The sequence below is a fragment of the Mesoplodon mirus genome (genome assembly GCF_964341445.2).
Source record: "Mesoplodon mirus genome assembly, chromosome: 11".
NCBI lineage: Eukaryota > Metazoa > Chordata > Mammalia > Artiodactyla > Ziphiidae > Mesoplodon > Mesoplodon mirus.
Window position 1 is genome coordinate 97,517,264 of NC_138987.1, and position 13,797 is coordinate 97,531,060.

General features: G+C 45.6%; 1 protein-coding gene across 1 annotated transcript in view; it reads left to right on the plus strand.

Moving 5' to 3' along the window:
• ANO2 (anoctamin 2) overlaps nucleotides 1-13,797 on the plus strand; it is a gene marked incomplete at both ends in the record, with an annotated part of 328,154 nt that overhangs the window by 230,214 nt on the left and 84,143 nt on the right. Inside the window, one exon of the mRNA XM_082634789.1 lies at nucleotides 9,111-9,185. Within this exon, the coding sequence (XP_082490915.1) occupies nucleotides 9,111-9,185 (75 nt within the window). The remainder of the gene's footprint in view (nucleotides 1-9,110; nucleotides 9,186-13,797) is intronic.

The window sequence follows — 13,797 nt, forward strand, 5'->3', positions numbered from 1 at the left end:
TCATTAACCCTGAGACCTGTAGCCACACAGCAGACCACGCTGTGGCCCCTCACCTGCTCCCAGAGCCCAAGAGTCCGTGGGTCTTCCTGGATTCTCGTCTCTGACGGTGTCCCAAGGACCCTCCAGTGGAAAAGTACCTTGTGCTTCTTCTCATCATCCTGTTCTTCCGAGTGTTTCATCCCTTCTCAATCCACCATCCTCCACATCTTCCATGTATTTTTTTTTTTTTTTTTTTTTGCAGTACGCAGGCCTCTCACTGTTGGTGGCCTCTCCCGTTGCAGAGCACAGGCTCCAGACGCGCAGGCTCAGCAGCCATGGCTCACGGGCCCAGCCGCCCCGCGGCATGTGGGATCCTCCCAGACCGGGGCACGAACCCGTGTCCCCTGCATCGGCAGGCGGACTCTCAACCACTGTGCCACCAGGGAAGCCCCTTCCATGTATTTTTGTCTCCTCCAACCAGCCAGGCCCAACTTGATCCATCATGGAGGCATCTGGCACAGAGACTTGGGAGTGGTGCTTAATCAACCTTGAGAGCTTATATTCTTGATAATGACACTGGAACAAGTGACTGCAATTTGACCCTTACTCAGACACAGTTGAACCTGGATCAAGGCTTTTCTTCAGTTCTCCACCCAGACCCCATTTTATGTCAGCCTCCCAGTCCTACTCTTCCATGGTACCTGCTCTCATCTGTCATGCAATTTAACCAGCCCTGGTTTACTCACATCATTATGATTTCCCTTAGAAACCCCATCCAGGCACTGCCCACCCTTCCCATCCCCAGTTCTCCATGGTTTTTCCCCTTGACCAGAACAGGGTTTGACTTCACTTACTTCCAGGTTGATAGGAGACCGCCATCTGCTGTAATGATTGGACCCCTTGTCTTAGGAAATCAAGGCAGACGAAGTGTCCCAGAAGACAGGGATGAGGAACTCTCAGATTCCCACCTACCATTGGCCTCAGGAATTCTAATAGTGTCCAGGCCATGCCCTGCTTGCCACAAAAAGGGACAAAGAGGGACCCAGGCGAGGCTGGTTAACTGTCCCCAAGATTGTGTTCAGAGTTGAGGCTCATGAACTGATAGGAGACACACTGATTGCACATTTATTGAGCTTACACTGTGTATCTGCCACTGTGCTTAAATGCTAGGTATATGGAGATGAATAAAACCTGTCCTCTGCTCTCCTGGAGCCGACAGTCCATGAGGGAGAAAGAAAATCAACAGTTACAGAAAAATGTATAGAGGGTAATGAGGCTGGAGATGTGCAGGGCCTGAACTATGGCATTGGCACTGGGGGTAGAGAGGAGAGGCATGGCAGACGGGGGGCGAGTTGTTGAAGGGGACAGAGAGACTCTGTAGGACTTGAGGCTGGTTGAGGTGAGTGTGTGGGAGGGAGTAGCCCAAGTGCATGCCTCAGTTTCTGGCTTTGTCTGCTCAAAGGTTCAGTTCACTGAGTTAGGGAGTATAAAAGGAGAAGAAGGAGGTTTAAGGGGTGAGTTGATTCATTCTTTGGCGACATTTTGAGCTTGGGACATCCCCCTGAAGATGTCCACTAAACAGTTGGACAGATGAGTTGGGAGCTCTGCTGAGAGCTCTGATCCTCAGCACGTGGGTGGTCAGTAAACCAGTACTGTAGCCAGGAAGAGGGTATGGCGACGGGGTGTACTAGTACTGAACTCAGCTCAACCCTTTGTTCCCAAAACTTCTTAAGAAAGTAGACTACGGCAGCTCGCTCTCTCCTCCCCTTCCATCCACTTTCCCATCGTTGTTTTTACCCCGATATTCCTTTGAAATCTTCTCACAGGTCACAGATGACCTTCATGGCAAATTCTAATGGGCGCTTCATGGTCTTAACTCACTTGATCTGTTAAGAAAACATGTGTCCACCTCTTGAACCTTCCCTCCCCCAGGCTTTGGTTGGCACTACTCTTCTAGTTTCCTTCCTATGTTGTGGCTACTCATTGGTCCACTTATTTTTTTAGCTGGCAGGGCCCTGAAGAAGCAGCCTCACATAGGAGGCTGGTGAATGCAAGCATGGACTCAGACACGCTAGACTCCAGAGCTGCAACTCATTAGCTTGTGACCAAGTTCCTTAACCTTCCGGAGCTCACGTCCAGTGACTATAGAATGGGGATAATATAACTTCAAGGGCTATTGCAAGAATTAAATGAGAGATGTCTCAGACACGTAGCTGATGGTCAGTCCCATCATAAGCAACTTAAAGTGGTAGCTCTTACTGTTCTGTGTGCTTATAGGCTGCATGGCAATGCCCAGCGGGAAGGAGATGGTTTAAGAGTGCGGTTACCACAGTCTGACCCCCTGATCAGCAGTAGTACCAGCATTGCCTGGAAACTTGTTAGAAATGCAGATTCTCAGGCCCAGTCCAGAGCTACGGGATCGGAATCTCTGAGGGTGGAGCCCGGAAGTTTGTTCTAATGTCTTAAGATGCACGCTAAAGGGTGAGAACACTGGTCTAAGGTAAGAAGGAGTGAAATCCTTGAGCCAAGTATGAGATCCGAAGGAAGGGTGGAGAGACTGGCTGTCAACAGGAGAGGAGGGACATCTCCCCAAGTGAGACAGGAAAATCAGTGAGTTAACCTTCTCCGCTGCCTAAACTCTGCTGCTGTCTACACTCCACCCCCTTGTTACCCTGATCCATTGGATAGTACTGTGTGTTATGATACATTACGACAGCTCGGAGCTTTTGCACCTGGCGCTTTCTCTGGAATACCTTCATCTCTCTTTTCATCCTGGAAAACTTTTTTTTAAAATTATTTTTGGCTGCATTGGGTCTTCATTGCTGTGCGTGGGCTTTCTCCAGTTGTGGCAAGCGGGGGCTACTCTTCGTTGTGATGCGTGGGCTTCTCATTGCAGTGGTTTCTCTTGTTGCAGAGCACAGGCTCTAGGTGCATGGGCTCAGTAGTTGTGGCTTGTGGGCTCTAGAACGCAGGCTCAGTAGTTGTGGCGCAGGGGCTTAGTTACTCCACGGCATGTGAGATCTTCCCGGACCAGGGCTTGAACCTGTGTCCCTGTATTGGCAGGCAGATTCTTAACCACTGCCCCACCAGAGAACTCCCCATCCTGGAAAACTCTTATTCTTTAATCACAAGTAAAATGTCTCTTCATCTTTGGAGTCTTCCCTTCTCCCTCTAGGCAGGTAGTTACTCCCTCCTCTGTGTTCCCATGACATGTGTCGTATCATCTCATAATTTGTGTTTGTCTTTCTCAGTTTCTTTCAGTGGTTGGGGCATTCCCTAAGAGCAAAGAATGTGAACTATTCTTCTCCATATCCGCAGTGCCTAGTGCCAGAACAATGCAGGGTACACTTTTGATGTTCCGTGAATGCTTCCTGCATAGAAACAGGAGTAGTAATAAGTCACAGTTATACAGAACTTACAGTTTTCCCAGTACTGTCACACATGTCGTGTACTCATTGAGTGCTCAGTAGGGCAGGTTTACCAGTTGTCTGATTGAAGATGAGATTATGAGGGCACAGAGAAATTGGATAATATGCCCAAGGTTTCTCAGCTAATAAAGAGGTAGAGACAGGGATGAAGCCCTGGTCTTGTATTTCCAAATGCACCATTTTCCCCTCTCCTTGATACTGGCCCCCCAAATATTTGCAGGAACAGAGGCTCAATGTCTGAACGTTCTAATGGAAACCAGAGCCTATCTATTCACAACCCTCCGATTATTAGCTGGAGGGGGTAAGGCAGGTGATGATGATGCTGGTGCTTGGCTTCCTGACCCTTGTAGCCTTCCCCAAAGAAAGAGGACCATGGCTGGTTTCCTTTGAAGCCCAAATCCAGTTCTGTCCCAGGCATGATGCTTCCTGAGCAGTAGGCATTTATCATCTTCATTGTCCTTTACTGAGTTCAGAGCAGTCTGCGTTGGTTTAACATTGGTGTAACTGAGCATCTCTTTTCTACAGCCCTGCTTTAAGTAAATCTAAAATGTTATAAAAATCTGGATTAAAAGCTTGGAGGAATCTGCAGATACTACCCCATCAAGGAGGTGGACTATAACTCCCTACTCCTTAAATGTGGGCTGTTGTACATAGTGACTCCCTTCTGAAGAGTAAAGTGTGAAAAGGGGGGAAAAGAGTAACTTGACAGCAGGGAAACCTGACCAACGCTTACCTCCACCAAACGATCAAGGTTAACATCATGAGTGACAGGTCATATTCTAGCCTGTCCCTTTGATATGATGAGATGAAAATGATACTTTACCTCTGTGGTCTTCCTCTCCCAAACCCATAACTTCAGTCTAATTAGGGGAAAAACTTCAGACAAGCCCATATTGAAGAACATTCTACAAAATCCTTGACCAGTGCTTCTCAAAAATGACAAGGTCATCAACAACAAGAAAAGTCTGAGAAGACGTCATAGTCTAGAGTTGCCTAAGAAGACTTGGTGGTTAAATATAATGTGGAATCTTGGATGGGACAGGAGCAGAAAGGGGATATTAAATGAAAACTAAGAAAATCCAAATAAAGTGTAAACTTTAATTCATAATTATGTACAAAATTGGTTCATTGGTTGCAAAAAATGTACTCATACTAACATAATAGGAAAACTGGGTGCAGAGTGTGTGTGTGTGTGCGTATATATATAATATATATATACGCACACACGCATACATATGTGCACACACACACATACTCTGTACCGTCTTTGAAGCTTTTCTGTAAATCTAAAACTATTCTAAAATAGAAAAGTTTATTTAAAGCAAAGAAAGTAGAGGAAGGAATTCTCATATGTTCCTGGTGAAAATGCAAAAATAGCACGGCCATTTTGGAAAACAGTCTGGCGGTTGTTTATAAACCAAATATACACTCAACCCATGATTCAGCATTTCCACTACTTGGTATTTCCCTAAAACCTATACTCACACCAAAACCAGTACAGAAATACTTCCAACAGCTTTCTTCATAATTGCCAACAACTGGAAGCCGTCCAAACATCTGTCAGCCAGGGGTGGTTAAATGAAACACGGCACGTCCATACAGCGAAATAGTACTCAGCCATAAGAAGGAGCAAATTTCTGGGAATGCAGCAGGGGTGAATCCCAAATGCAGTGCACTAAGTGGACTAAGTCAGACTCAGAAGGGTCCATACTGTGTGAATTTACTTCCATGACATTTTGGAAAAGGCAACACCAAAGGGACAGAGAACAGGTCTTGCCAGGAGCTGGAGACTGAGGGAGGTGATGGACCACAAAGAGACATGTGGGCAGTACTGAGGGGTTGATGGTCCTGTATCTTGATGGTGGTCATGGTTACATGACAATACATACGCGTTGATCAAAACTCGCAGAACTGCACACTAATAAAGGCGAATTTTACTACATGTAAATTCATACTTGAATTGAAAAAAATACCAACTCAGGGATGATTGGCCACTTTTCAAGGTTGCCCTCCAAGGGATTTGCCTGAATAGTAGTCTCATCTACTGCGTTTACAGTGATTGCATTTCCAGCCATTCAGTTTGTCAAAAGGACACTTTTGTGGTTTTATGTGAGTGTCGTCATGCTGCTTCCTGTTTGGAGACTCAGAAGTGGGAGGCATAGTCCAGGGACAAGGACACGAGCATGGGCGACAGCTAGGCTCATGGCTTCACAGTGGTGAATTAGCTGAGTGCTTCCTGACCACCTGCTTCTGATATAATCGTGAAGCTGATTAGACCTTACTTTTGTGTGATGCCTTAGAGTTGACAAAGCTCTCTCCCAGGCGTTCAACCATGGGACTGCACACGACCTCTGCCACGTCAGTGGGACAAGTGTCATCATCTCTGTGTTAAAAGGAGAGGGAGGGGCTGAGAGTTGTCGCTTACCTGTGTTTGCAGGTGCACTGGCTTGGTCCCTCCCAGTTAGGGTTGGCTAATTAATATAAAATGCATAACAATTTGGTGCAATAGATGTTACCATTTATACATCCTACAGATAAGGAATATAATTACTTTACAGATGAGGAAATGGAGGTTCTGGGAATTTTCCAAGGTCACTTGACTAGTAAGTATTAGAACCAAGAGTTGAATTCAGAAGTTCTGGTTCCAAGTTCTACTTTTCTTCTACCATCCCGTAAGCTGGTTATGTGACTTTCACGCAGAGTGTAGTTAACTGGATGGTATTTTGCTACGTATCTGCACGTCTTTCATGTGCCAGTGACTGGAGATTCTAATTAGCTTCTGTTACCAGAGCCAGTTATTATACATAAAGGCCACTTGACTCACAGTCATCTTTCCTAGTAACTTTGGGAGCTTGGAAGGCAGTCTGTAATCTCTGTGTTCTCTCAGCGCTTGTGTTTGGAAAGTGTCTGAATGTAGAACTCTGTGTATGTTGGAAGCTATCACTTCTAGGAAAAAGGGCTTATCGGTGTAAACGTGGGTGGAGAGTGATTTTTCAGCAAATACCAGAACATATATATCAAAGTGAGTATTGTTCTTTTAGACAGTTGCTTTGAGAGGACGTCGAATTCAGTTGCTTTTTAGTTATGCCTCATTTTTATGCCAAATAATAATGCCACCTTCCTTACTAGGATTAGCTCTGAAATCCTTCTCTGTGTTTTGTGGGTGGCAGTGGAGCTCCTTCTGGGCAGGGCAGAGACTTCTCCCCTCTGTGTCCTCCACATCCAGCACAGAGCCTGGCCCATCCCAGGCACTCAGACCACGTTTGTTGAGTAGAACAGAACCAAAACTCATTCTCCAGGACAGAGTTGTCACTGTGGGGTAGAGGCTGGTCTGAAGACACCTCATCCTGCTGGGTCCCTGGCCTGAAGAAGGTGGACGACACCTGGCAGGAACCTTAGCCAAAACATCTCAGCCGCCTGGCCCCCCCGCTTGGGTAGATCAGTCATCCTCTACGATTATACTTATTTCTGAGCCCATTTCTTCTGGGGCCATGTTTCCTGCTGTCTGCTTGTATTTCCCTTCCCCCCATTTCTTCCAGGAATGTCCGTCTCGTCCCTGAGGACCACTCTGAGCTTGGTCTCATCCTTACTGACTGCTTGCTTGCCCTTTCCTCTCATTTCACGGACCAAGCACAGGTTTTTTACCTCTCCTTGCCCTGCTCGCCACTCAGGGAGCCCCACTGGGGAGGAACTGGTGACACAGAACCGGTAACTGGAGTTCCCCCTTCCCTCCCCACCGCTGGTATTTCTGAGCACACCTGGTTTGCTGATCTTAAAGGCAGAACCTCTCATCCCCAGGCCAGAGAGCAGGAAAAGAGTCAGAGAGTCATCCGAACCTTAATTGTAGTGAGAGAGGCCTCAGGACAAGCTCCACCACACACCCCTATGCTTCTTTTCGTAATCCCTACGGAGTTATCATCTACCTGCCCATCTTCAGTTTTCCTCATCAGGATCTTAAAGGAAAATACCACTAGTGTGAGTGAAACTAAGAATGAATACCGGAAGAAAAGAGAAAGGCATGCTAGTCCCTTTTGATGTTTGGCCTCCTTTGGAAGACTTGCTTCAGTCCTAATAGAAATAGGTTTTCAGTTCCACCTGGGCATGGTCACGACCTGCAGTGACCTTGTTCTCATTATGTGATAGAAAGTCTGTTGGGCACAGAGTCTGGAGACCTGATCCTATCAGGGTCTAGGAGAATCTGAGCATCCCTTGTTGACATCACGAGTAAAAGAAAGTGCTCGTTACTGAATGACTGCAGCCTTAACGCTCATGTCCACCCCCATTGAAGCCTGCTCAACCCTGTGCTCAGCTCCAGACACACCATGAGAGAGACACACCATTCCTTTCCTCAAATGCCCCGCAGGCTCGCTCCCAGGATAACCTGCATTCCCAAACTGGCAAGCTTTTCTGGTGTGTGGGTGTCACCATCTCATTAGACTGGGAGGCCCCCAGGGGCAGTGACCATGTCCACTGTTCTCTGTCTCCCCACTGTGCCTGGCCCTAAGGTTTGCACACAGTGGGCACACAGAGATTTTTAGAAAGAAGCCTTCGAGGCCAAGAAGGCCCTTTGCTTACAGCACAGGCTTTCAAAGACGAGATGGCACCGTTGCTAGAGCTAGATCAGGTGTGTTCTGAAATCGTGGCGAGGAAGGAAGAGAGAAACCGAGCAGGCCCCGGAACTCGCACTTGCGGACTTAGATTCAGACATGCTGCAGAAATGCAGGGGGCCCTACCTTGCCAGCATGGAGGGCTTTGCCATTTTCCTGGCATCCTCCCCAACATGGCTTCAGATGGTCTCCACAGCAACTTTGAATTGATACAGTGTCAGCAGGACACTGTATCAATTATAATTTTAAAGAACTGCAGCTCAGATAAATCAGGTGCCTGGCTAAAATTATGTGGATATTAATTGGCAGAGGTTTTTACCACTCATCCCTTGTTGGCATCACCCTATCAGATGAGGGTCCTTAGGGGGTGCTGAAGGGGGATGTGGTCAGGGCTATGGTGGTCCCAAGGAGAGCAGCCTTTGGACTGGATCCAGTCTGGTTCTCAGCCAGACTGACAGCAAGGCGTCAGCTTAACCTGCGTCTTGAATTGTCTGCATTTGTGACCAGGGGAGAACAGTTGTTTTGGAGGAAACAGATGACAGCCCATACAGGTTCTTTGAACAATAAGAATTGTGGGTAATTTATACACTTAGGATCTAAGGTCAATGGTTGATGTTTGATTTAAATGATGATCTGTTTTAGGATGCTGCCCTGTGGCCATTTGTATCTGTCATCTGTCTCTTGTTTTCACCTGCTTCTCATTAAAATAAAAATGAAACATAAAAAACCATCCTGTGCATAAGCCAGGATGGGGGTCACGACTGTGACCACTTTACAGATGAAGAAATAGAAGGTCAGACATTAAGAGACACATTGAAGATCGCACCGCTGATGAGTGGTTGAACTAAAACTTCAGCCCAGCATGAGGCTGAAATCAAATATTGTCCTATTCTCACCATAGATTTTCCAGGCTACCTAAAAATCACAAAATTAGGAGGGCTGTTGTTGATGTGTAGGGTAAGGCATCACAGACTAGAAAAATACCTAAATAGAGTGATGAATGATTAATAATATTCACATTTATGGAAAATTGAGAGACATTTTATATCTGTTATTTGTGGCATCTGATGGTCACTGTTCTCCTGTTTCTCCACAGGATGATGAAGATAAGCTGACTTGGAAAGATCGTCTCCCAGGTTACTTGATGAACTTTGCCTCCATCTTGTTCATGGTAATTTCCTGGTGGAAACAGCTGCTCATGACGTGTGCGTGTGGATTCTGCTGTGTGAATGCTGGGGGTGTTAGCCTGTTATGCTGTGGGGACGGTGTGGGACTAGTGAAGACGAAGCCACAGTCCTTCTAGAGGGACAGCGTCTCCCGTGATAGCCAGGCCATTGCTGCTGTTGGTTACCCGAAGCGGGGAAGGTGATTCCCTCAGACAGAACATCAGCCCTGGGAGGGTCAGTGGCCTTCAGTGGCCATAGAAGGGGGCTCTGTCTTCCCAGCCTTGACCACAGATGTTTGAAGGTGGAGTTTCCAGGGGTGGGTTGTGAGAAGGTGTCTCCCACATCGCGGCAGATGGAGACCTTGGAAGGTCTTACCTGTGCAGGGAAGGCGGCTGTAGAATGGTGACAGCCTGTTGGAGCTGCAGGCAGGCTCTCCCTGGTGTCTGGTGGAAAAGAACAGCTTCTGGAAGGCACAGAAGACAGCCGGCTCGGGCTGTGTAAGCCTGATTCTTTAGCCTCCCTGTAGTTTCTGTGTTTATTTCCCTGTCTTCTCCCTGAGAGTTTGGAAGAGCCCTTTGGAGAGACCCAGATGGTCTCCACTGTGTCGGAGAAGGTGAGGAATGGGTCTGTGATTCATATCTGACTTGCTCAGTGAAGTGGTAGTAAGTCATTCCTGGGAGCCACGAGGGGTGAGACAACAGGAACTGAAGCAAGGAGACCTCGGGAAGGTGAAACTCAGAGGACTGAGCTCGGGGCACAAAGACACCTGCCCCCTGTCTGTGAGTCGACTCCTTCTAGTATTCAAGAAGGGGACCTCGGTCCTTACAGCATTTCCAAGCAGGACTACACGTTAGTTGTGGGGTTGGGGAGGGATTGCTTATTCCAGAAATTGGGACTGAAATTATAATAATTTTCTGGACCCCCTGGCCAGAGGTAATACTGACCCTGGCCTGAGGTTACCATTTCCACTATTATTGCCATTGTGATCATTGAGGATGGGAACCGTGTCCTCATCTCAGAAGTTTAAAAAGTGAAAGATGCATGGGCACCATCTGCTTCAACACTTCTGAAGTGCAGAGGTGCTGGGTGCCTTGCCAGAGCTTAGAAGCCTACACTTGCGATCTTCTCATTGCTTAAGGAGAGTGGAATTTATTCAAGAATATGTGGTGAGTTGCAGTGTGTTAAGCTGGAATGGTATGAAGTTTAATTTAGCACTTCCAAGCCTCCCACAGTATGCATAATGTGGTCCAAGAGTTTATTCATTCATTCAGAAAATATTTCATGGGTGCCAGCTATGTGCTTGACACTATTCTTAGGCGTTGGGCATAGAGTAGAAACTAAAATAAAATAATCTGTCCCTTAAGGAGTTGACAGATAACAAATACGTACATAAATAAGAAAACAGATAAGTAAAATAGGCTTCCATCTCCAGCAGTGGTAGGTTAGGATATTTGTAGCATCCCATCTTGCTGAAAGTAGCAAAAAAAAATTGTGGATAAATATATTTTTCAATCTTCTTAAAGCTTGAAGGACTGACAGGATAGTCAGGAGTACTAGACTGAACTCTAAAGGAAAATGGGACCAAGGAAACAAATATCTGGGCACTAATGCTGCTTTTACCTTGAGGACACTTTCCCATCTAGGCACACTTGGGCTTGGGCTTTGGTGGTTTTTATGGGGCAGGGAGGATGGGAATCAGGGGGTATGACTGGCTCAAAGAGAGCTTCTAACAGGAAGTCCTCACCAAATTAAACTGGAACACCAGAGGGCTACACTCTCAGAATGAAGATGAATAACTAGCCACCCCCCACCCCCAACTTTGGGACTTCAGAGGAAATTGTTATTTTCTAAGTAGAATAGGGAGAAAAAGGGATACCAACGCCCTGTCCCCAAGAAGTGGCTATGGGCAGTCCCCGTGGTGGATTTACAGCTTGGTTCATCACAGGAGAGGATCGGGAACCTCAAGTTGTGGACTTGGTCTGGAACTAGCAATGCTCCCAGGTGCCCCGGAGAAGCAAATACAAGTTCTCTCTGGAGGAAGGCAGATTCATGCTAGGCCTCAAGAAATCCCCCAAAAGAATTTTCAAGGGCAACGAAGAGAATACAGCCAATTATTCAAGAAGCTAAAGCGCCTTGAGAAAGAACAGTGAGGACAGCAAAGACTAAAGGTATTGGAAACACCAGTTACAAGTGAAAACATCAAGCTTGAAACATCTGCAAAGAATAAGAAACTATTGAAGAAAACGGCTTAGAAGATTTGAAAACCAACCAGTAAATCTGCTAGAAATAAATAAATACATGAATATGAAATACATATATATGAATATTTAATACATTCTACATGTATATGAATGTTGTATGTATTATAATATATATATATATAATATATATATATATATTAAACAACAAACTAGACACAGCTGAAGAGAATCTGTGAACTGCAGTATAGGTTAGAAGAAATTATCCATAATGCAGCATGGGGAGGCAAAAGGTAAAATATATAGAAGAGAAATTAAGAGATTTGGAAATATTGGTAGAATGAGATTTAACATACATTTCATTGCACTACTGGACAAAGAGGAAAGAGAAAAGTTAATGAATGAAATATAATGACTGATGGTTTCCTAATCTGCTACAGAATTCCAACCCACAGATTGAAGAATCCCTATGAAACCCAAGCAGAAAAAAATAAAATAAATCTACATCTAGATTCATCATAGTGAAATCATAGACTATATAAGACACAAGAAAAATCTCAAATGCAGTCAGAAAACAAAAGACAAGTTACCTTCAATAAAAAGGCTGTTAGATTCACCATTGATTTCTCATAGCAATTAGAAATGACATGTTATCTTCCTGTGCTGAAAAGAAAATAATTACTTATCCAGAATTCTATAACCAGGAAGAATATCATTTAGGAATGTCATGAGGATAAAATAAAGATATTTATAGACAAAAACTGAGAGTTTGCCACCAGCTGAATCTTTTTTTTTTTTTTTCTTTTTGCTGTATGCGGGCCTCTCACTGTTGTGGCCTCTCCCGTTGCGGAGCACAGGCTCCGGATGCGCAGGCCCAGCGGCCATGGCTCACGGGCCCAGCCGCTCCGCGGCATATGGGATCCTCCCAGACCGGGGCACGAACCCGTATCCCCTGCATCGGCAGGCGGACTCTCAACCACTGCGCCACCAGGGAGGCCCCCCAACTGAATCTTTTACTAAAGGAATTCTAATTATGTGCTTCACATATGACCCCATATGGAAAACCATGGTTTGAAAAAGAAATGAAGAATAATCAAAGTGATAAATCAGTGGGAAAATCTGTGTGAACCTGTGTGAAACAACAATGATGACGCCTCATGGGATTAAAAATAAGGTAGAATTTAAAATACACACAACGCTAATCTGTGAGTTGGGTGGGCAATAAATAGAACAATAATGTTCTAAGGTCCTTGTCTCCTTGATGATGTATATGGAAGAGCAAAGGCTAGGAAGAGTCAAGACACTCTTGAAGATGAATCAGGAGGGATATGGTACTCTACCAAACAGAAACTTATTATAAAACAATAATAAGTATGACAATGAGGTGGTGGGGTGGAAATAGGGAATTCGACCAATAGAACAAAACAGAAAACCGAGTCAGATCCACGCAAGTGACAATGCATATAGGTGCAGAAAAAGTAGACCCCAAGGAATTTCATCATGGGATGTAAAACAGAGAAAAGTCAAGGAGGACTCTGAGGTTTTTATCTTCCAAAGGCTAGAGTTACCCCTAGGAATCCTGGAGTTGCCTGCATGATGGATATAAATCTGGAGTTCAGAGGAGATGCCCAGGCTGGAGCCCTAATCAGGTGGTAGAGATGGTACTTAAAGCCATGAGATTGTATGAGATCCCCAGGGGAGTGAGGAGAGATAGAGAAAAGGTCCGAGGACTGAGTCCCAAGATGCTGTAATGTGAAAATTTGGGAGCACAAGGAAGAGCCAAAAGAGAAGGTTGAAAAGGAAGAGCCAGGGGCGAGGGGAGGGTCCCCGAAGCCAAGAAGGTATTGCAAGGGGAGGGCCATCACGTGTGTCAGATGCCACTGATAGGTCTGGGAGGGAGAGGATTGAAGATAGAAGCTTATCTACTGCCTGAGATAAGACCTTGTAACATCCTCATGATCACTGTCTACAACAGGTAGACATCACTGTTGACAAACCCTGAAAATCAGGTCATTGGTGGGGTATCTCCTCAATGTTCTAAGTTTTTAAAAATTCCATGGGTGGGGCTTCCCTGGCAGTCCAGTGTATAAGACTCCCTGCTTCCACTACAGGGGGCATGGGTTCGGTCCCTGGTAGGGGAACTAAGATCCCCCATGCCGCATGACGTTACCAAAAAAATAAATCAATATTTTTTTAAAATTCCATGGAGACCTTCTAAAGCTAGACTCGAGGGTGGGAAAACTTTTTTGTGTCGTTCAGAGACAATAAATGATTATCTCTTATCTTCCCTTTCACAACCCCGCCTAACTCCAAATCTTGACACCAACAGGAGATTGTGTATCAGAATCAAGAACTCATTGAGGCGTCTCACTCTGCCTGGGGTCCCCCAGCTCTATGTAGCCAGCAGGTGCTGGGAACT